Below are 24957 nucleotides of genomic sequence, written 5' to 3'. Positions count from 1 at the left end.
AATAAAAAACTGTCTACAAAATACAGGGTATCCTCTACAGACCCGGAGTTTTTGTCAAAACACCCATCCCCAGAAAGTCTGGTGGTACAGGCAGCATCTTCTACCGATGTCAAGACGGCTTATCCTACCGTCCCACAGGACAGGGACGATAAAAAATATGATGCTATGGCAAAGAAAGTTTTTTCGGCATGTAGCATGGCGTTAAAATCTGTGAATGCTACTTGCACCCTTGCTCGATTCAGCCATACACTTTGGGAGTGTGCTTCTACAGCGGCTGACTGCATCCCGGAGGGAGAAGAAAGGGAGGCGTTCCTGAATATCATACAGGACGGTAAAGACGCTATGTGCGAATCCCTCCAGACATGCATTGATTCGGCTGACAGTATCAGCAGAGCAATGGCGGCAAGAACAACAACCAGGAGATTTGCTTGGTTGAGAAAGTCTGGTTTTGCCCCAGATGTGCAAGCCAGGCTCTTGAACATGCCATTCGATGGCTCTTCTTTGTTTGGGGAAAAAGGCGGATGACAGTTTAGAAAAACTGCAAACTTCAAAAGCAGCAGCAAAATCCCTAGGCGCTGGAATCCGTCAGACACCTATTCGTCCCACAGGAACCTCTGCGAGAGGCAAGTCCTTTCGCTTCTACTCCGCATTCGGAAGAGGTAGAGGACGACCGGCTCAAAGGGGACAAAGAAGAACTACCCGAGGTGGACGGGGTAGATATTCAAAGGCTGCAGCAACAGCAGGTGCCTCTTTACCATCGGCCTCTGCATCAGCCGCCCCAAAACCACTCTGAGGACTTCCCTCACAGGACACCTGTAGGAGGCAGGTTGACTCAACATCTGGCGGAATGGCAGGCTATCACGTCAGATGCTTGGGCATTGGAAACAATTGCCCAAGGTTACTGCCTGCCTCTCCTACGCATACCTCAGAGTCATCCACCGGGGATCAGCTCTCAGTAAGCTCCAGATCCGCTCCTCTTGCAGAAAAGTTTGGACCTGCTAGAGAAAGGTGCCATAGAACCGGTACCTGTAGCGGAGAGGAACAAGGGCTGGTACTCCCCTTACTTTCTCATTCCAAAGAAAGACGGAGGACTGAGACCCATCTTGGACTTGCGAGAATTGAACAAATTCCTCAGAAAAGACAAATTCAAGATGGTCACTCTTTCTCAGATCCTCCAGGCCCTTCAGTTCCAGGACTGGTTGGTATTTCTGGACCTTCAGGACACCTATTTCCATGTGCCTATCCATCTCAAACACAGGAAATACCTGAGGTTCGCAATTGGCAACTCTCACTATCAATTTCGAGTGCTGCCATTTGGGCTGACCTCCGCCCCGAGGGTCTTCACCAAGTTAATGTCGGTAGTGGCGGCAAGTCTAAGGAGGGAAGGGATTCAGGTCTACCCCTACCTGGACGATTGGTTGATCAGGGCTGTCTCTTCGGAACAAGCTCAGATCCAGCTAAATCACGTGTGCCACTCCCTTCACAGACTGGGCTTCTCCCTCAATTTAAAGAAGTCACAAATGATACCATCGCAGAGACTCCAGTTCATAGGAGCGATCCTGGACACTTCCCTGGGAAAAGCCTCACCACCAGAGGTGAGGGGTCAAGATATTCTACAGATGGTTACCAAGTTCCAAGATGCCCAACGTCTCCCAGCCTTCGACTTTTTGAGGTTGCTAGGCCTCATGGCATCCTGCATTTTCCTAGTGCCAGAGGCTCGCCTGAGAATGAGATCCCTCCAGTGGGCACTGAGGACTCAGTGGTCACAATTCTCAGGGAGAATGACAGATCTTCTTCAGGTTCCCGACAGGGTGGCTCGAGACCTTCAGTGGTGGGCCTGTCAGGAGAACATTCTGAAAGGAGAACATTTTTGGCAACCCTGGCCGGAGATAACCGTAGTCACGGATGCCTCACTCATGGGGTGGGGAGCCCACGCCAACGACTTGACCATCAGCGGCCGATGGTCTCCATCGGAGTCCAGACTACATATCAACCTGTTAGAGCTGAGAGCCATCAGACTTGCGCTGAAGGCGTTCTTGCCAGCTGTACAAGGGAAAAACGTCCTGATAATGACAGACAACACAGTGGCCATGCATTACCTCAACAAAAGAGGAGGCGTAGGATCACTACCCCTGTGCAGAGAGGCGATGCAGCTCTGGTTTTGGGCAATCCAAGACGGAATCTCCCTATCGGCAGTTCACCTAGCCGGAGAGAAGAACTTGACAGCGGACGCTCTGAGCAGGCAGAGCACAGTCTCCCACGAGTGGGAACTAGCTCAGGAAGTCCTTCAAGAGATCTTCGCCCTTTGGGGAACCCCTCAGGTGGATCTGTTCGCCACCAGCGTCAACAGGAAATGCGATCTGTTCTGCTCAAGGGAATTTCCCCCGAGAGGAGCTCTGGGAGACGCGTTCATAGTGGACTGGGAGTTTCCGCTTCTGTACGCGTTCCCACCGGTCCCTGTCATTCCTCAAATGATCAGGAGGTTGAGAAGATTCCGGAGAACCATGATCCTAATTGCCCCGGATTGGGCCAGGAGAACGTGGTACCCGGACCTTCTAGACTTGTCCATCTGCCCTCCAATTCGACTTCCACTCAGAGAGAACCTACTCTCACAGAAGGAAGGTCAGGTTCTCCATCCAGACATCAAAACCCTCAACCTTCACGCTTGGCTTCTGAAAGGTTGAGGTACAAGGATTGGGACCTCCCTTATGATGTTATGGAGGTGTTGCTTTCGGCAAGGAGGCCAGCAACAAAGTCTTTATACCGCTGCCGTTGGAACAGATTTTGCAGCTGGTGTAGAGAACACAATATCGACCCTTTTTCATGTGGTACACCAATGGTTTTGTCCTTCCTTCTATATTTGGCGAATTCAGGCCTTCAAGTTGGCACCATTAAGGGCTATCTCGCAGCGCTATCCATCTTTAAGCGCACTGCGGAAGAACCATCCTATTTCAAATTACCCTTGGTAATACAGTTTCTAAAGGGGTTAACCAATGTTTATCCCCCAAGACCATTCCAAGTTCCCCTATGGGATTTAAACTTAGTACTAACTTTCCTGATGGGCACACCTTTCGAACCACTCCATTCTTGTTCGTTAAGATTCCTTATCCCTTAAAACTGTTTTATTAATAGCACTTACATCTGCTAGAAGGGTGAGCGAATTACAAGCTCTTTCTTGTAAACCCCCTCACACAATATTTCACAAAGACAAAGTTGTCCTGCAAGTGAAGCCTAATTTCCTCCCAAAGGTGGTTTCTGAATTCCATATCACTCAGAAGATTACCCTACCATCTTTCTATCCTCCTCCTCACCCGGGGAAAGAGGAAGAGAGGTTACACAGGCTAGACCCTAGAAGGGCTTTAAGTTTTTACATCAGTAGACTAGCCAGGATAAGACAGGCAGACCAGCTGTTTGTAGGTTACGAAGGTCACAAGCTGGGGTTACCAATAACTAAGCAGACCATTTCCAGATGGATCATTCTAGCCATTCTGGAATGTTATAAACTGGCAGGGAAAGAGCCCCCTCAAAACCTTAGGGCTCATTCGACCAGAGGTATTGCAGCTTCATCGGCCCTCAAAAGAGGCGTGCCGGTTAAAGACATCTGTGCGGCCGCTACATGGTCGTCTGTCCATACCTTTACACGTTTTTACAATTTGGATTCCTCCTCCAGTCAAGAGACTAGGTTTGGAAAGGCTGTACTGCATTCTATTCATCAATAGAAGACAGTGTGAAGTCAGTACTCCCTCCTCCAATAATAGAATACTGCTATGGGAGCCTATCTAAGATGAGGAATACGTCGGTGGACACAATCCCTTCGAAGAACAAGTTACTTCTTACCTTGTAACGTTCTTTCGACGGGATGTTCCTCCGACGTATTCCTCATCGGCCCTCCCATCCATCCCTGCAGTTTTACTTCCCGTGTTGTTGCAGCTTACGCTCCTTCAGGGTGATTAGTCTAGTCCAGAAAGTATTATTGTGGGCTACAAAACGGAACTGAGCAACGGACGCTGCGCGCGGCCTTTATAGGCAGGATGACGTCGACGTCGATACGGCGGCTGTCGAGGGACATCGACTCGGAGGATGTCGACGCGCAGCGCCCTCTAGAGAAAAAATTTTCCAAGGCCAGCAGAGCTGGAAGGAGATATCTAAGATGAGGAATACGTCGGAGGAACATCCCGTTGAAAGAACGTTACAAGGTAAGAAGTAACTTGTTCTTCTTCCTCATCACAAGGCTCTTGCGTCGACTTTGGTTGAGGCATGACAATGTCTCCCTCACCCTCGTCTGGTGAATATCCTGCGTCCTCATCTTCCCCTTCATTGTACACCCTGGGGCAGGAGGTTGAGAGTCCGGCACTGCTGCCCTCTTCATAAAGGCTGTTTTTCAGCCTACTTACTGGGTCGGCTGACTCTTGAGGTGTTGAACCCACCCGTTCAGTGGTGCTCGGGGGTGTCAAAGAGGTGGTCCTCTTTCGAGCTTTCTTACAGCCCTGCCCAACCTTTTCTTCGGGTTGTCTTGCTGATGACCCCTCCCCTGGGCTCAATGCCCTTTTCCTTTTTGGAACTTCTTTATCTGCCTTATGCTTATGCAGCATGTCTTCCAAGTGGTCTAGCCTCTGGGCTAGGGGCATCATGCCCTCTGATACTGCTTGAGAAAGAGTTTCCTAGAACTCTCTTAAAGCTGAGGAGAGATCCTCAACAGCTGCAGGCTGCTCTCCCCATTCTTCAGCACCCCACTCTGGGGAAGTACTTTGGGAGGCTGTGTTGCTGAGGTAATGTGCCATTGTATCCTTCAAGCTACTGGTAGCTGTTGGAGGGGACTTCACTTCATTGAATAAGCCACACAGAGCGTTAACAATATTGCCTTATTTTTTTTTCTATCTATTATGCTTGCCACCACTGGATGTGTCCATGAAGTCAGCCGGCGTTCTAATTCGTAATGTGGCGCTTCCTTGCGCTAAGCATGATGGGAGGGAACAAACCTCCCCATGTGCCGGCGCCTGCAGAGTCCTAGAGGCCTCTGCGCACCGTGCTCTGACTGTGAGAGAGGAGGGGGTGGGGCCGGCTGTCGAACACGGGTGCATTCGCCCATGGCTCCGGCTCCCTGACGTTAGTTGCGGGAATCCTGAAGTAAATGAATACGCGAGTCGAACGCTTGTGGCTGCGTCTAATATCTTTTTTTTGTAAACTATTGCCTACGCCCGTGTCATTAAATGTATATAAAGGTATGTAAAGCGCGCTGCCCAAACGTATATTGTTCTAACAATCCCTGAGTTACATATTCTAATGACATGTGACAAATGGTACTTATCTTAGCAGCAACAAAGAAAGAGGAGGATTGGGACATGGAAGGGATTCATATAATGGAGGACAGAGTCTGATTGGACAGAGACATTTTTTGAAGAACACAAACAACCCTTTTAGTTCAAGGAAAGGGACATGAACAAAATGTTTGACCAGTTTGTAAAAAAAAGAAATGTTTGAATTTGAAGATGCTGATTTTGCAGTAATAAAGAAAGAAAGCATAATGCTTGCCTCCTGTCTCTCCATAGAATGCATGACATGGCCCCCAATATGGGCATAATGTTGAGATGGATCTCTAGCGATTTTGTTTTTTGCCCATGTGCATTTATGCATGACTTTTTGCGTATTGTACCCCATACATGAGTTTATTTTATAAACTATGAGATTTGTCATTAGATTTCTTAGTATATCTGTCATTATATTGCATTTCTATACAATATCTAGCTGTCTATGTATAGCCATTCAGCCTAGACCTTCCAAAATGGCCGACCTAAACATACAATGGGAATGTTTAACCGAAATGTAACACCCTCTGCATGTACCATAGAATTGTATGTATATTTAATGTCCATCATTTGTGTCCTTTTTGAACCACGTGATCAAGCGGTCGAGCACCGCGAAACGCGTCGTCCTGTTCCATGGTTTTTCTCTTTCAGCACGTTGTTAATAAAATGTAAGTGCTATTTGGATTTTGCTGTGCTACTTTTTTGAATCCGCTGCAGAACACTTTATTCTCTGGCTGCTCTGGGAGTGCAGCCCACCTGGCTGCTACACGTAGTTGTTACAAAGGGCTTTTCTGCAAGATGTCATTATATATTTTCAACTTTATATATTCAATGTCGAAATTTGCAATAAGGTGACTCCTTTTATTACCGAAAGTATCGGTTCATATTTGCTCAGTCATCTTTTGCCATATGTGGTAGGCAGCAGCGTTATGTACTATTGATTCTGCCCCTATCAGGTCTGACTAAAATTGGTCCCTGCTTATGCTCTAGTCTTTGATGTAAAGGGGTTTCAGTACAATGCATGAAGTCAGTAAGTGTCGAATTGTTTCCACTTCTATATCACAGTGCCTACACATTATGTCTTCGGCTTCGTGGCAGCCCTGTTCCACTTGTTCATGTATTCTTTAGTCCCAAATATATTGAGTCTTAATTGCAGCGGAAATCTCCTAAGCGATGGATTAGACCATTTTGTTAGGAAATTTCTGGGTTTATCCATCTTAAATCTTTGGTGAGAATACTCTCTATATCTGCTGAGCTTACCCAGATTGTCGATGTCATTTACCATATCCCTATCCCTGGATTTCCTTTTAATGACTGACACATAAACCGGTCGGTCACAGTTGTCTGTTTAAACCCAAATTGCGCAAATAGTTTTCTGTGAAAAGGCTCAGCTCTTTCCTAAAATAGTTGGAGCGTCACTGTTTGATGTTTTACCCATTAGCTGAAGAAGGGGATTAGTGCCGGCTGCCCCTTTTTCAATTTTTAGATGCAAAAGTGTTTTTCTGATGGATCAGCTTGAAAGTAATGGCTCTAATCCATACTCCAATCTCAAGGCCTCCACCGGTGCGCCCCTAGGCATATTCATTATGGTCCTTAAAATTTAGCCTTCCAGTTTCGGTAGCCACCCGACATCCTTTTCTGGCAGTATTATATTGTATTAAGTGCGTATAATATCGCCGGGCTCACTCTAGATTTGTAAATTTGTATAAACCCTTCTATGTTTCTGCTGCCTCTGTGCTCCACATAAGATTTTATTGCCAACCACCTTCTCCATATCTTGGTTACTATGTTCTTTATATTGCAAAGCCGATGATGTCGCCCATATCGGGAAACCCAAATATAGCGTTACCATTGCCCTTTCCAATGTTGTACTTTCCAAGTACCATGTTGTTTTTTTTGTCTTTCTATGGGAATCTTTCCGACACATTGTCCTTGTCTTGTTCTTGTTCATAATCATGAAATTCTCTTTAGCGTATACTTCTACGGCGTTCAGAGAGTGCTGCAGACCAATTTGTGCTTGGTCTAGAATAATATAGCATCGGCGTAAGCCATCATGACCACTTTTAAGCCATTTATTGTTGCAGGAAAATTTCTTGTATCCCTTAGGCCTTGGTCCATATCCGCCGTATACAGGTTGTACAGGATGGGTCCCAATGCACATCCCTGTTTCAGCCCATCATTAGTGGCAATGTATTTTGTCAATACCCCCTCTTGATTAAGACGGACAGCCACTGTGGTGTTTTTGTATAGCACCTGTATAAAATATAGGAGAACAGGATCAATGCCCCAGGGCTTCAATTTGTACCATAATCTACTTCTAGACAACAGGCCGAATGCATTAGAGAAATCCACATAGCAACAGTATGTGTTTTCCCCTTTTGTGCGCATCGCTCTCAGAAATTGCATAGCTGCCATGTTAGTTGTTGATCAATAGTTCTTCCTGAATCCTGTTTGAAACAGACTCAAAATGTTCTTATTTTCTGTCCAATTATTCAGTATTTTCAATAGGACTCCCGCAACGAGTTTCTGTTAGAGTCCATCATCGCCAGCAGTCTGTAATTAGTTATTAATCTATCCCCTTTTTTTAGTATTGACCCCAATATAGATTTTCTCCAGCTCTCAGGTATTTGGCCAGACTTGAGTATTTCCCCAAATTGCCGTGCCAAGATTCTCACCCAGAGATTGTGGTCTGCTTTATACACCAAATTTGGGATGCCTCCGGCCCCGGTACTCGGGAGGCTTTTGATTTTATTATTAGTCATTCAATCGTGGTTTCTGAGAACTCCTCTTCTAGTTTGACTTTTGAGCTTGCGTCAAACCTACTCCAATTTATTTTCTCTCCTCCATCTGACTTTGTGAATAGCCGAGCCTTTGGGCAATAAAGATTTTGAATGTGTTTTACCCATCCTTCCTCTGATATAGTATTTAAATCAGTCTTAGATGCCAAGTTTCTAAAGCTGTTATAATTGTGTCTGAATTTTGCATTGTTGTCTTGTCTTAGCCAAGTAAATAGGTTTACCCAGTTCATCGTCCTAATGGAAGCTCTGTGTTTCTTGCTAGTTTCTATATTTCGCAGCCATGTTTTTTGAGAGTCTTTTTGGCATCTGGTGTTAAGTCTGAGTTACGTTTCATAGCTGCCTTTTCATTTAGATATTTTCTTTCTTTCATGAACCATTGGGTCAAATAGTTTGTGCTCTTGATCCTGGATGTTTTGAAGCCTCCCTTTATAAATTCATTTAACCGTTCTATATCTCTATGTAACCATCCCGGTCTATTTCATGAATTATTTGAAATGACATTACGCAGTTTTGCTGTTCTTCGTTTTGCGTCGACGTCCAGCGTAATACTCAATGATCACTGGTTCCGCTGTGAATGACCTTTATATTACTACATATTTCCCACATTGCCCTATTCAGTACCACGTAATCGATTGGGGAGGAGGCCATTCCACTTGACCATGTATATATTGGTGCAGTCGCCACGCTGGTTTGCATTCCCATGGGTTCCAGGTCAAAAAATTCAAATAATGATTGCCAACTGTATTTTTGCCCCACTTTAGAAGTGTTTGGTACATGTAATAGTCTATTAAAATCTCCTGCCAGTATGATGCCACCTGTAGGGGTGTTTTCCATCTAGCTGGTTATAGCCTCTGTAATTACCACTTGTTTAGGCTTGGTCTGTAGGCCCCCTGGAGGATCGTAAATGTTGATAATTAATATTTTACCCTCCGAGGGCATGCTGGAGGATTGCAATATGTCTATTAGCATGTTTGGGGATTCACATGTGCTTTTCCATGATTCCAATTTTAAATGAGACCTAGCTCCAATGGCAAGATCCCCACTCGCCCTGCACTTGTTGTGTTTTGAGTCCTTCTTACATAAAATGTACGCAGTTTTTCTGTTCTTCCTGGCCTTCGTTTTGCATCGACGTCCAGCGTAATACTCCTTGATCACTGGCTCTGTTGTGAATGACCTTTTATATTACTACATATTTCCCACATTGCCATATTCATTACCACAATATGGAAATTCTTTGTGCACCAAGTTTCTTAGAACATAAATATGTCCACCTCCTTCATCAATTGCTGGCCCTTTGGATGTATCCAGAAAGATTTATGTCCTCTTGTATTACAAGAAGACCATGATAGCTTTCCGGCAAATTTCACTTGACAGTTGGCCCCGCTACATGCGTTCATGGGCATCCACAATGTGGAAATGACAACCTGTGGCATAACACATGCCTTCTGCTCTTGTAAAGCTCTTAGTGCCTCTGTCTCTGTCGGCAGGTTTAAGGTGGAACTTATGTTATTTACGTGATCTTTGTGTACCACTTTTGTGCCCGCAGTTTTCTGGCAGGCTATTAATGTAAGGCCTGCTCTCAGAAGGGATTCTGGATGTTTTATCAAAAGTGCCACTACAAGTGGTAACACAAACCCAATCAATGCCCAGTTTGTCTCACTATTCCATTCAGGTAACTCAATTTTCAAAATGTCTCTAGATTGAAAGTACTCCATATATTTTAGCTGTTTAAATATCACCAAAGTACAGATCGATTTAGGAACGGGCTCTGTTAGGTGGGTGCAATTTCCTCCAATGTAACCCATGTCCACCCCGTCTTTCAAAGCACCGGGGTGGATAATTGGCATTTTAAAGGCTTCCTCTGTCGAGATCTGGTTGCTACCTGCATCTTCCGCGATTTTTGGCAAGTCGGTCCTCACTCCTTCTAGTTCAATTGACTTCTGAGCCTGTGGCAGAGTTTTTTCTTTCTTCAAGTAACTCTTAGGTGGCGCCTCTCATTGTGCCAATGACTTATTATTTAAATCATGTTTCCCTATCGACCCTTTGTTCTACGTTACTCCTGTACCTTCCTTCTTCTGGTGTAAAAATCCTTTACACTCAAGCAACCTTTGCTGTTTTTGAGGCTTCAGCGTTTTATGATAGCATAACCTGGTTTTTCTTAGGCGAATGTTTGTTCTTTAGAACCCTCTTCTGAACTGTCAGAGTTCGGACATCTTAATCTGCCGCAGAGATGTATGGACATCTTGAAAGAAGCAAGAAAGCAAGCACTAGGCACTGTTATTTTGACAAGTGGAGGAGATTTGTAATTTGTTGCCAGTCTAAACTAAATGACCCCATAGAAGGTACTCCTTCACACATTCTAACCTATATGCTCCACTTGCTAGATTCGGGGTTAGTATTCAACTCCTTAATGGTCCACATGGCAGCTTTGTCAGCCTATACCACTTCCCATAATAAAGTCTCCTGGTGGAAGGTACCTGTCATCAAAGCATTCATTGAGGGAGTAAAGAGACTCCACCCTCCCAATTTCAAACCTGTCGCCAGGATGGGATCTTAATGTTGTACTCGCTAAGCTCATGGGACCACCTTTCGAGCCGATGCACAAGTCTAGTCTCAAACACCTGACCTACAAGACTGCCTTCTTAGTGGCTATCACTTCCATAAGAAGAGTTAGTGAAATACAAGCATTGTCAGTGCAGGATCCTTTCTTTGTCATTCACAAGGACAAGCTGGTTTTATGTACTCACTCTAGGTTCTCCCCTAAGTTCATCTCTAAATTTCACATAAACCAGTCTATTGAGCTACTGGCTTTCTTCCAGAATCCCACCAGCTCAGCTGAGGTAAAACCCCACACACTAGATGTGAGGAGGGCAGTCGTTTACTATGTAAACAAGACAAGACTGCTAAGAAAAACTTACCAACTGTTTGTCTCTGTAGCATCAGGCAGAGAATGAGACCGTCTGAGTTACCGGGGGGCACCCAGACGTGGACTCCCTGCTCACTGTGCTCAGAGAGGCACAGCTTCACCTCACTGATGAGGCCCAACAAGGCTGAAACACGTGTATGGGGTTGCTGGTGGTACTCTTGTTCAGAGAGGAATTGCCATAGCATTTTGGTGCTGGACTGCCCATGTGGGCGGGACAAAGACTGATATGCAAATGGATATTTCCCATCTGTGAAAGGTACAGTGAGCAAGAAGCGTGTGCTGCAAACTCTCATCTCAGAACAGGCTATCATGCCGTGTTGTTTCTGGAGAGGAGCGCCTGCTACCTTTTTTTTAAGAGAATGAGACCGCATTTGAAACAATGCCATCTCCAGGTGGATAGTCAGATGTATACAATTGTGCTATTCCCTATCAAACAAGACACTGCCTTTTACGCCCACTGCTCACTCCACAAGGAGCACAAGAGCCACTCTGGCTTTCATTGCAAAAGGTCCTCTAGATAGCATTTGCAAAGCAGCTACAGAGAGCTCAGTACACACTTTCACTCAGCATTACTGCATTGACACTCATTCCAAGACAGATGAACCTTCTCACATCCCACCACCTTCTCCTAACATTGCTCACTGTAATCGTATTTCTGATGCTTGTATCTGCTTGGATTCACATTCACCCACCCTTTCTCCCCTTGGAGAGAAGGCGCATGGATCCTTATGAGCTTCTTTGATACATATCTGCTTGGATACAACTGTACTCAAGCTACACTTCATGCTACCTCATGTCAGAAAAGTAACAGTCTGAATGACCTTGACGCGTGAAGGACCATGGGTTCAGTGGACGTCACACTAGGGATAGTATTACTGGCACGCCCTGTCAATGTCCCTTTTCGAGTGTCAAAAACAACAATTGTAATACTCTGCTGCTTCCACTAGATGTCGGCCTATGCACAGCATGTGAATCTAAGCAGATACAAGCATCAGAAATACGATTATGGTGACGTGTGTGTGTGTGTGAGGTTTGTTAATCTGCTTAGAATCACATGCTGTGCATAGTCCGACATCCAGTGGTCACTGCAGAGTATTGCATTTTGTTTTTCGTATTTGAAAAGGGGACATCGACAAGGTGTGCCTGTAACACTATCCCTGTAGTGACGTGCAGTGTACCCACAATCCCTCACGCGTCGAGGTCCCTCAGATTGTTTTTTTCCGCCCAGATATTGGTCGCCTTTACGGAGAGCTCCTCGAGAGACATTGCAAATATTCACTCGACCATTTGGTCATTTTTTAATGTTACGGTCCTCCTTCGACAAAGCTGTTCTCCGCCAACAAGATCTTCGACGGCTGTACCTCCGACGGAGGAGAGCCTTCGGCATCGCCGAACACGTTGCCTGGCCTCGTCGGCCTCAAACAGTAGGGAGAGTGGGGGTCGTGGGACATTTCTTGCCATCTCTTTAAGAATGCCTTTCTCTTTCCCCACCTTTTCCTTCGGGGTTATCACATCTGTCCGTTCCCTCAGCTATATATATATTTCTGAGGCTTGTGGAATCTGCTTAGATCACATGCTGTGCATAGGCCGACATCTAGTGGAAGCTGCGGAGTATTACAGTTTGTTTTTCGAAACTCGAAAATGGGCGTCGACACAGGGCGTGCCAGTAATACTATCCCTAGTGTGACGTCCACTGTACCCATGATCCCTCACGCGTGTAGGACCCTCAGATTGTTTTTTTCCGCCATACTGGTCGGAAGCATTTCACGGAGTTCCCTGGCCTTAGCCATACGTTTGCAAAATATTGTTATTTTCCCCATTTCCCATTCTCCATCCCAAGGTCGAGTCACCGAACTTCCACACTGGACGCCGGCCCGGAGAAGAAATCGACCGTCGAGAGCTGCACGACGGATTTGGGACTCGGAAGGCCTCTGGCCTCGGCCCTGCAAGTAGGGATAGTGTGGGGTGGACATACTCTACACTCTTTGGTATATAGGTACATACTTATATATTCCTGCACTTAACAGCCCGCTGCCACAAGGTGCGTATGGAGGGTACCCCTTTCCAATTCTGCCCCAAGAGCAACCGCAAGTACCCTTGGGTTGACAGACACGCCACGTGCAATCTCTGCTTGCCGAGGGACCACCCCGAGGCGAACTGCAGAGCGTGTAGTAGGCTTAAACCGAAAACACTTAAGGACCGTTCGATCAAGCGTTGGGCCCACCACGCCAGGCGTCAGGAGGCCATGGCAGCGGAGGGCGCCTTCAGCGATGACAACAATGCCGCGCTTTCGGACGGCGAGGGCAACGTGGCGTCAAGAGACAGCCGAGTGCAAGTCCCTGACCTCGGAAGGTCGTCCGGCAGGGCGGCTATGGGGAAGACCCCCGGCGACACAAGCGCTACCCACAGCACTTCCACAAAGCACATGAGGTCCAACCGAGATTCGACGCGCGCGTCAAGTTCTCGGAAAGAGGCACATAGAGAACGGTCCGAATCGGTGTCCTCTGGGCGCTCTCTATCTAGATCGCCGCATGACTCCAGGCAATCCTCCACTGTTGCCAAGAGTGCCTCGCTCCCCAAGGTAACGGAAGTTCGATCGTCGGAAGACGAAGCCGACTTCCATCCCCAGACGGCACTCCAGGAGTCGGCGCCCACAGACCGCATAACGGCGGCTCCCGAGTCCCTACCTCCACGTTCGAAAGATAGGGACACTACCCCCGAACCTAGACGCTAGGCTTCGGAAGGCTCCGAAGGGGTGAAAAAGCACGGAAAACTCTTCCACCCACGGGGAGGGGGAAAAACAACAAAGGAAGCAGTCTCAGCCTCCTTCCATACCTCTAAAAATTTCCACTCCACATAAACAGACAGACAAGTCTTCTGTTATCCCAAAGACCCCTGCCAAAACCAGTAAGTCTAGTCAGGATAAGGCGGAGAAAGTTCCAGAAAGGGTCATTCCCAGTTCTAGAGAATAGTCTAGTAATGACATAGACAGAGTTATGTCAAGGATGTCATCATTGGCAGATTTGTACGCAAAAAACCCTGAACACTTTCTCTCTTATACTCCCGACGGGTCAGCACCCACAGGCTCTAAGGATCCAATACCTACTAGTAAGAAGTCCCGGTTTGAAGCCCCAACACGGTCTTGGGACCCCTTCTATATACAGCCCTACTCTCAATATCAAGGGGATACATCCTTTTGTGAGGATCCAGATTTGGGCATGTTGGAAGAGCAAACTGGTACGGGCTACTATGGGGATGAGGACCAAGAAGAGGAAGACCCTGAAACATACAGAGTAGATTCCCCGGTAGAGAAAGAACCCCCGGTTACCGACTCCCCTGTCGACAATCAACCTCTCCTGAATGAATTATGTCCCGAGCGGCAGAACACCACATTGACACCCAGGCTGCTCAAGAAGAGAGGGACTTTGCCAAGGAGTTAATAGGAGAAAGGAGACCTGTTGCGCAGGCCATCCCTATCCTTATGTCTATTCAGAGAAGAATAGACCCTTCACTTGTAAATCCCAACCTCACCAGGGCAGTGAACCCAAGGATTGAGAAACGTTTCAGGGCAGCCCAATCAGACCCACTATACATAAGGGGGCATCTGAAGCCGGACTCCCTGGTAGTTACAAACACCCGTAAGAGGGCGGGATCAACCTTGTCATCGTCCGAAGCTCCACCCGACAAGGAGAGCAAGAAACTATACGGTTTGGGCAGGAAGGTAGCCTCCACTTCAGCCTACCAGGCAAGGATTGCCAACTCCACCACCCTGTTGGCTAGTTACAACTGCCACCAGTGGGAAGAAGTCACGGCACTCATAGACTCCGCCCCAGAACCCTTAACGAGCCAATTGGCACGAGTTTCCGCAGAGGGAAGAGCCGTGTCCGGTTGCATTTTAAAAGCAACCTTTGATGCCGCGGATAACGCCGGCAGATTGATAGTAGAAGGGACTGTTATCAAGAGACACGCTTGGTTACGGCAGTCTGGTTTCAAAGCTGAAACCCAAGCATCATTGTTAGATAAACCGGTGGAGCCCGATCTGTTGTTTGGTAAGGCGGTCGAGGACGTGCTGAAAAATGCCAAGGACGAGTATGAGACACTCAAATCCCTAGGCCAACTAACCAATAAACCCACTAATCAGAGAGGGAATGGCAATTTTAGTCACCCACGTGGACACATTTCCCAGAGAGGATCTAACTATTCCCAGGGTTAGGTTACACCATGGAACAATAACAACCAGCAGTCTACCCTGGGTTATGGCAGGGGTAATAAGAGGACGTGGTAAAGGCAGAGGCAGCCCCAGTAGAGGCGGCGGCACGCCTCCACCAAAACAGTGACGCTCCGTTCAGGGTCCCTTCTCACGTAACCCCAGTAGGGGGACGCATTTCCAACTTCACCCAAGCTTGGGAAGGGATCACATCAGACAGATGGGTGCTGTCCACAGTATCCGCAGGGCACTGCATAGAACTGTTAGAGCGTCCATCCTCCACGACAAAAAATACATTCTTTGTACCACCAGAAGATCCTCCTCGAGGAGATCGTCAATCTGCTAGCAAAGGACGCGATAGAACTCGTCCCGGGACACCAGGTAAACAAGGGTATTTATTCACCTTACTTCCTTGTGCCAAAAAAAGATTTGACAATGCGCCCAGTATTGGACTTACGGCCTGCAAACAAGTATGTCAAGCCCCAAAAATTTTGCAGGACTACTCTCCAAGAGGTAATCCCCCCCCTAAAAAAGGGGGATTACATGGCAACATTGGACATGAAGGATGCCTATTTTCATATTTCCATGTTCCCAGCGCACAGAAAGTACTTGCGCTTCAAATTGGACAGTCGGCCCTACCAGTTCAAGGTACTGCCCTTCGGGATAGCTTCGGCTCCAAGGGTATTCACCAAGGTACTGGCGGTGGTGGCAGCACACCTACGCAGGGAGGCAATCCCAGTGTACCCTTACCTGGACGACTGGCTCATCACGGGGGAGACCCCAGTAATTTGCAGAACAAACATTCAAAGAACGATCGACAACCTCTTCTAATTGGGCTTCTCAATAAACGAGAAGAAGTCAAGTCTGGTGCCAAGCACCTCCAAACAGTTCCTAGGAGCTATCCTAGACACGCAAGAGGGGTTGACCTTTCCATTCGAGGAAAGAATTCGGAATATACTTCTGCAAATTCCACATTATCAGGCCGGTCACCAGATAACGGTACTCAAAGCAATGTGTTTGCTGGGTATGATGGCGTCATGTATTTACCTGGTTCCCCATGCGCGCCTTGCGCATGCGTCCCATGCAGGAATGGTTGGCGAAACAGTGGTCTCATGCAAGTGGTCAGTGGGACGATCTAGTGGTCGTTTCGCCAACACTTGGACAAAGCCTTCACTCGTGGACAAGAGAAAATCTGTCCAATGGGAAACCCTTTTACGATCCCGAGATACATGCGGTAGTCACAACCGATGCATGCCTGACAGGGTGGGGAGCTCCCCATCTCCACCACAGAGCTCAGGGTCTCTGGTCTCCCTCAGTGGCCAAGAACCACATAAACCTGCTAGAGCTTCTGGCAGTATTCAGAGCGCTTCAAGGGTTCCAGCCCTACCTACTAAACCTGTCAGTGCAAATCCGGACGAACAGCACGACAGCCATGTTCTACCTGAACAAGCAAGGAGGGACTTGTTTGCCAAATCTGTCCAAGCTTGCCCAGAAAATCTGGATATGGGCACTCAGACGGAACATCTTCCTGTCATCACAGCATGTTCCAGGGGAGCTCAATTCCCTAGTGGATGCTCTGAGCAGAGAATCCCTCCCAGAGGAACACGAATGGGTTCTACACAGAGAGGTCGTAGGAGATATCTTCTCTCAGTGGGGTTTCCCCACTATAGACTTATTCGCCACAAGCGAAAACAGACAATGCCCAGGATTTGCATCCAGGTTCCCCCAACCAGACTCCCAGGGGAACGCCTTGTGGATTTACTGGTCAGGGATGTTTGTGTACGCTTTTCCACCAACAACTCTAATCAGGAAGGTGGTCAACAAGATGAACAGAGTGTCGATGACGCTCGTCCTAGTTGCTCCCATGTGGGCAAGACAACCGTGGTTCCCACACTTACGCAGGATGGCGGTGTGCGAGCCCATCAAACTTCCGGCCTGGTACAACCTACTGTCCCAGCACCAAGGTCAAACAGTGCATCAGCAACCCAACTCAATGAACCTGGCAGCATGGCTCCTGAGGTCATAGAGTTTGGACATCTCAATTTACCACAGAGGTGTATGGACATCCTAAAGGAATCTAGGAAACCAAACACAAGGCACTGCTACTTTGACAAGTGGAAGAGATTCGTTATCTGGTGCCAGAGTAAACAAATCAACCCAGTTGATTGCACTCCTTCCACTATTGTTACATACATGCTCCACCTGCTGGATGCAGGACTGGTTTTTAACTCGCTGAAAGTACACCTGGCAGCCCTGTCGGCATACACCACTTCCCATAACAAGGTCTTGTGGTGGAAAGTACCAGTAGTTAAAGCCTTCATCGAAGGAGTAAAGAGACTTCACCCTCCTATTTCAAACCCACCACCAGGGTGGGACCTTAATGTGGTGCTATCTAAGCTCATGGGCCCCCCCTTCGAGCCCATGCATAAAAGCAGTCTCAAACACCTGACTTATAAAATGGCCGCCTTAGTAGCTATTACTTCTATAAGAAGGGTCAGTGAAATTCAGGCTCTGTGCAGGATCCCTTCTTTACTGTCCATAAAGACAAACTGGTTTTATGCACACACCCTAGGTTCTCACCTAAGTTTATATCTAAATTCCATGTAAACCAGTCCATCGAGCTTCCGGCTTTCTTCCAGGACCCTCAAAGCTCGGCTGAGGTGAAACTACACACCCTAGATGTGCGTAGGGTGGTCCTCTACTATGTAAATAAAACCAGACCGCTAAGGAAAACAGATCAGCTGTTTGTCTCCGTAGCTACAGACAGAGAGGGGGATCGCGTCTCTAAAGGTGCCATCTCGAAGTGTATTATTAACTGTATCCAGCTGTGTTACTCACTCTCTGAAAAGACTCTGCCTTTCACGCCAAGAGCCCACTCTACAAGAGGCATTGGGGCCACTCTGGCTGTCATTGCAAATGTACCCCTTGACACCATTTGCAAAGCAGCTACGTGGCGCTTTATTCACACTTTTACTCAGCATTACTGCATTGACACCCATTCCAAGGCAGATACACAAGTGGGACAAGCGGTTCTAAGACACTTATTTGCTCATGACCCTTCTCACATCCCACCTCCTTCTTCAGGTACTGCTCGCTAATCTATGCCCAGCATGTAATCTAAGCAGATTCCACAAGCCTCAGAAGGGATACATTACTCACCGTAATCGTATTTCTGATGCTTGTATCTGCTTAGATTCACATGCGACCCACCCTTCCTCCCTTCTGAGAGAAGGCGCATGGTTGCTTGTAGTCTTACCTTTCTATCTATCTGCTTGGATTATCTGTACTCGCGCTACTCCTCATGCTACCTCATGTCAGAAAAAATACAATCTGAGGATCCTAGACGCGTGGGGGATCTTGGGTACAGTGGACGTCACACTAGGGATAGTATTACTGGCACGCCCTGTGTCGACGCCCATTTTCGAGTTTCAAAAAACAAACTGTAATACTCTGCAGCTTCCACTAGATGTTGGCCTATGCACAGCATGTGAATTTAAGCAGATACAAGCATCAGAAATACGAATACGGTGAGTAATGTATCCCATATATGCACTTTATAGCTAGGTATGCACTTTGCACTTTATAGCAAAAAGGCACTGAGCACTTTATAGGCTAGGATTAGTCTACTCTGAGTTATGCATCCGGGACGTTGCTGCTTTGCAATTTTGCACTAGGTAGTCAACTCTGTTTTAATGTCCAGCTTAACATCATAGCATATATTTAATTTATGAATGCCAGCAACAGCCTTTGTTCACCTTTTGACAACAACTTAACACAGCATTTGGGTCTGTGCCAACATAATAATTACTGCAATAGATTTCAAATGCGGATGTTCGAGTAGCAAACATATAAAAGCTACTGGAGGTTTGGACAACGATTTTTTGGAAGGCTCAGGGCAGAATTGTAAGGCGTTTGAATCTGCAGATATCTTTATAGCTGCACAAATAGTCACGGTAGCGATGAAACAAATAGGGCATGCATTTAGAGTTTAAATACGCTCAAAGTATGGTTGTCTTTTCAGAATGAATGCGATGCACTTAGCGTACATTATTCTTGAGGTAATAACATCGACAACACGGGAGCTTACTAATTATTTTTATTTTCATTCCACTCTTAAGCATGTGTAAAGAATAATTGTAAATATCGCTTAATAATGTGACTTGCACACAGAGGTACCTTTAATGTGCACAAATGTTGCAGCAACAACTAATTTTTTAAAACATGTAAAGATGTCTGCCTTTGAACTGCAGCAAAAGCACTGTGTTGTGAATGTATACACTCTGTCCGACATGGAGATCAAAGAGACTAAGTATCCTATTTAAAGTCACCTTGTTTATGTTTGCACTTTGAACGTGATCAAGTGGTCTTTGTACCGTTTTCTGGTTTCTTTCCTTGCCATGCTGACATAAGAAATAAAGCACTGTCAGTCTGGTAAAACTTTGGATTGTGTTTTGCCTCTGTGCAGAGTCACTATTGGCTTTCTCTGCTGTTTTTGGGAGTGCATTCCGCTGGCCTGCTTTTCCCGGTTCCATTGCAGATCTGGGGATTTGGTTTTCGTTTTTGAATATACATATATATATATATATAGGTTGTGACCAAGCGGCGAGGCAAGCCGCGAAACGCGTTAACGTTCCAAACGCGCACGGATACTTGCACTTTGGGAGAGCCTTATCTTTATGGCTTTTTAAATTGAATTTTGCCACTTGCAAGGCATTAATAAAGAATACATTTTTTTCAACCTGGATGTCCGGACTTTGTTTATTTCTGAAACTATGAAGAGTGCTACTCACCCAGCCTGACGTCTTTCAGTGCTTTGAAGAGATATATATATATATATATATATATCCCAAAGGTAGCAAAAAGAGAAATCGACACGCATTTCACCAGTGACTCGGGCTTTTTCAGGATGTGTAACAATGTTAATGTCAATTTGCATGGTTAAATAAAGTTGTGAACGTGCTGTCTTCCTGTCCAACACCAGGTCAAATGATACCAGTGTGTAGATGGAGTGGCCAAGATGTTTTCAGGTCGGCCATTATAAACTGGTGTCCAACCTTAAGGCGCTTTATAATAAAGCCGGGGGTAGATGAGGGGAAACATAAATAAATATGAATATCAACAGCAAGTGCTGCAAAATAGGTTCGAGCATTCTCAAACGACCAGTGGTGAAAAAGAAGTCAGCGTTCAACATTTGTACATCATGAAATTTCACAAATAACTTAATTAGTATTGCATTGTGCTTTTAAAAAACACTGCCAAATAAATTATTGGAAAATATACCAACAAAGCAAGTGCACAAAAATATTGATTCCACTTCACTCCATAAAACATAACTTGCGGAACTGCCCAAACGTGGAATTACTAGGTCTGTGAAAAGAAGGGAAGAGGAGTGTTAACAGTTTACGAAAACATGCCAACAAACTGCTGATGATAAAATTTGAAAGACCATACTGGGCACAAATAGGCCAGAATTAACCCCACAAAATAAGTAGAAACTTTGTAATCACAAGTGGTTATAATAATACCATCCTTTAATAAATGTGAACTGCAGTGATTTACTATACTATAATGTGTAATAAATTACTGGAACTATCTCAAATTGTGATTTCTCTTTAAGAAGCTCCAGGCCCCAAGGGTTCCTATCGTAAAATGTCTATTCAGCCAATAACCTATTAAAGTCACTTTTCAGTAGCTTGTAAAGTTTCCAGACGTTCTCCCGTGGAAAGTGTTAAGAATTTTTTGTTGTCGTTTACTGCATGGCTACCCAAAATAGCATGGTGTCAGCAAGGATACTGAGGATTATCCAGACATGGAAGCATAGGAACGAGATCTTCTTAGTCATACCACAAACTTTCCAAGGTGTCCAGACCTGGCACATTTCTTATTGTAAGTATCAAACCTGAGCAGAAAGCAGTTTATTTATTTTTTGGAGCTATGATAATTTTTCCTTGTAACAAAGGTCTCGATTAAAAGGTCAGCTGTATTTTTGAAGGGGGCTCCAGGCTCTATTTAATGTAACCATGAAAGAGCGCTCACCTTGTGAGGTGGCACAATATCTTTATTACGTCACAAAAGATTAGTATTAAACATATTTTAAGAATTGTATTCCAAATAAACATAATTAATCAAGTTCCCCAGATTTGAAAATCAAAGAGACTGTCCTGTTCACAGTGCAAATACTGGCACACTGGCAGTACTAATATCTGTGCACTTGATACTCATAAATTCAGAGAAGTTGGGGGTGTGAGAGAGGGTGAGTTGCTGCTTTTTTCACTGACCACCAAGAACCCGGGAAATGGGAATGGAGGGCGGTGGAGATTGGGCTTGTCATGTTTGGTTATTTGCCACACCAGCTGTGAGAAAGAACCCATATGCATTAATTATTTCTGTTTTAGGTGGAAACTCCCGAACAGCCATGATTGCTGCCCTGAGTCCAGCAGACATCAACTATGAAGAAACCCTCAGCACCCTCAGGTAACAAACAGGGATATCGATGGAAGTGGGTGATGTAGTGATGTTTCGCTCTATGGGTCATGGCTGGGGTTGCCTGGCTCTGCCCCCTGTGAATAAGGGCTACAATTTAAAACAAAATATACAGCAGTCATTTATTTTGAAGGCGGCATGGCGGAGAGCGCATTCATCTATCCTGCCCCTCACTGTGTTGCTTTTCCTTTTTCTCAATTTCTGCTGTGTATTGTGAGCGGGGCTATCATGTAGGCCACAGCTCTTGAACGCCTTACCAGAGTTGAGCAAGTAGCACATTTCACTAGACTGGTGCTACAAACACACAAATGCCAGCCTTAACCTGTGAATTAATGGCTTGTTGGGGCAACACTCTGCCTCTTAAAAAAATCTTGTTTGGAATAAACTGTGTGACTTTGAAAAGGACGACAGATCGCATACTACAGGGAGCTAATTAACCCTGAGGATCAGTTCACATTCCCTTCAAAGTCTTGCTCCGAGGGGCCCACTGAAAACTATAGACAGAGACTTGTTTGCTGCCAAGCAGAGTTCCTACCCTTTTCCCCTCAGGTTAGCATGTTCCCCCTAACACTGTTTTCATGGTGTCATGGGCACTTTCCTAAATCTAGGCAAATGGGTTTCTTTACGCTAACCTTTCCTCAGGTGGCAGTATCAGTTATCAAACAATTACGGTCAACTCTGATGTTAGGAATAAGGCAGACAAGTATACAGGGTAATACAGGATCTCTTTGAAAAAGAGATGCTCGCATATAGTTATTATGACCATTTATTTAACATCTCCTAAAAGCAATGTGTTGTTGCAGGTTACAGATGAGTACTGGAAGAAAAGTCCATATAGTCTTTAATGGACTCCCAAAGCAGTTATTTACATAGGCTGTGAGCAGAAAGCTCTTAAACCAGGTAACCTTGTTACACTGCCCTACCGAAGTGGGCATCTTTGCTCCATGCCAGATCCGAGCTGTAGTGTTTGGCGGAGGTGTGCAAGGAGGCCCAAGTGGTCAGCTGCCAAGGCGGTTGAGGCAGCCACCGCTTTAGTAGAGTGCGCCCTAGGGTCTGGCGGAATCTCATTTGCAGCCTTCTCAGAGAAACCGTCTGTTTTGTGACTGCTAGGCTCAGCTTCAACTGGGGAATTGCAATGAACAGATCATGTTGTGAGAAAAGGAGTCATTCTTGCCAAGAAAAACTCCATGCTTTCTTATTATCAAATTTGTGGAGCCTTTCCTCCTCTTTAGAAGGGTGAGATGGCGGGAAAAATATGGTAACTCCACACCTCGTGACATGTGAAACTACCACATCTTTCGGCAGGAACTTGGGCCTTATTCTCCGGGAGACCGTCTCCTTGAAGCTGCTAGAAATAGGGTTTCCAGACAGCACCTGCAATTTGATCTCGCACTTGGCTGACGTGATTGTCACTAAGAAAGCGATTTTAAAAGTCAGTAATCTGATGAATGCTGAATGTAAAGGCTCAAACAGAGCCACCATCAAAACAAACAGGACCAGGTTATGGTTCCAAGAAGGAACAATAAATAAACATATGTTTTTGAACTGTGTTCCTAACCGCATACTGAGCATCTGGGAGGGAGAAGGTGGAGGAACTGAGTTATGATGGCATAGTGCATGCAATATTTATGGGTGCTGATGTTGCTTCCGGAGTAGAGAAGTAAGACAGCTGGTGCATGAGTAGGACATGGTGTTGACGCCGAGCCACAGCTGTACCCTCGGTTGAGAGTTTCCAAGTAGCTGGCACTGATGATAGTACCTATCGAGATGAGAAATCTGATCTGTGGGAGAAGAGTCCCTAGAAAGAACATTTCCAGTAAATATTTCTCCTTCTAATGGACTGCATCCTCCCACAGATTACTCATCTTGTCAGATGTACCGCAGCGGCATCTTTCCTGGGAAAGCCTCAGCAGGTGTATTGTGTAGCTCCTCACTGATTACCTCTGATAGTCCACATCTGTTCTGGGCATGACAAATCCCCCCCACTATCAGCAGGACACAGCACACCCCATGACCCCAGTTCCTTTTTTACATAAGCTCAGGATACTGCTTTTCTCAGAATACTCCAACAAAATGTTTACAGGTTCATAATGCTGCCCACCCCTAAAGTTTAGCTGCTTATGTGATCTAAAGCACAACAATATCAAGGACCAGGCTGCACAAAATTTGTTTGTGGTTCTCTGCGTCGAACATGTCAGAGTGCAGTTTCTACGAGCTCATGAACCCCAAGGCCCTTGAGGAACAGGCTGCTAAATTGGCACTGCCCCCCCAATCCAACTTTCCAACTCATACCCATTCTAAGCAGAAGATGGATACAGAGGTCCTCACTCCTGAGAAGGAGCAGCTAGAGACACAAGAAAACAGAAATGGTCTCATTCTCAAAGCAAATTGCGCTAATCTTGGTTGGCTTCTCATAAGAAGAAGCAGCCCAGATTCAAGTATGTGTCCAAACGGCAGTGGTGGAAGAATTTAAGTGCAAAATGTTGATTTCGCCATAGCATCAACAGCGGCGATTTCGGCATCAATGACTGCACCGGGACCCGATGCATCATTGTTGGCCCGGACAGTTGGTGGGGTGGGTAGCGACTGCACACACCCCTTATCCTGGCAAGTATTGAAATCCTCTCTTTAATGAGCCAGTCATCCTTACTGGAGTTTATTTCTGATGTCAACATCCTTCACCCAGCTGCAGATTTGCAGGACGCTAGTGTCAAGACAGAATTTCATTTTGGGAAATTCTTTGGGACCTTTTTCAGTTCTTTGACTTTTTGCTTTATCACTCTTCTAGAGGGACTCTGACTGAAGTCCCCCTGCCATTGCAACTCTATTTCACTCACTAAGATTATATTGCCCTGGGTTACCCTTAAGGATCTCGGGTCCCATTTGTGTGTGCTGGTAGGATGGTGGCAGCAATCATTTCGTTTTGTCTTCACCAATGGTGCAAGCCTATTTGCCACATTCGTAGCCCAAGGGGCTATGTTGAGTGACAGATTTAGGGACAAACCAAATGGGCTTTCCCCCCAATATAAAACACTGGGGATCCTGGGAGCCGGCTCCCCTCAAAGGACCCCATCCAAGGACCAGATTTCCTGTCTGTCCCTTTGAGCTGTTGTGTGCACCTCCGAAGTTCAAGGACCATCATGACACTGTCCAGGCCACAGATGATAGCCAGAATGTGGTAAACCCTGCTGGGACTCATATTGCATCTGCAGAGCTTTCAGACCTTCTGCTACATTT

At 46.0% G+C, this 24957-nt stretch overlaps 1 protein-coding gene across 2 annotated transcripts in view; it reads left to right on the top strand.

Moving 5' to 3' along the window:
* Window positions 1-24957, top strand: part of KIF1C (kinesin family member 1C) — a 1865342-nt gene that overhangs the window by 931684 nt on the left and 908701 nt on the right. For both annotated transcript variants that reach the window (XM_069643618.1, XM_069643608.1), the window contains exon 12: window positions 21633-21711. In XM_069643618.1, coding sequence (XP_069499719.1) covers window positions 21633-21711 — 79 coding nt within the window. The remainder of the gene's footprint in view (window positions 1-21632; window positions 21712-24957) is intronic.

Source organism: Ambystoma mexicanum, chromosome 1p, assembly GCF_040938575.1.
Source record: "Ambystoma mexicanum isolate Mex_15411 chromosome 1p, UKY_AmexF1_1, whole genome shotgun sequence".
In the NCBI taxonomy this organism is placed as follows: Eukaryota; Metazoa; Chordata; class Amphibia; order Caudata; family Ambystomatidae; genus Ambystoma; species Ambystoma mexicanum.
The sequence above is the reverse complement of the archived record's forward strand: the minus strand, read 5'-3'. Positions and strand labels throughout refer to the sequence as shown.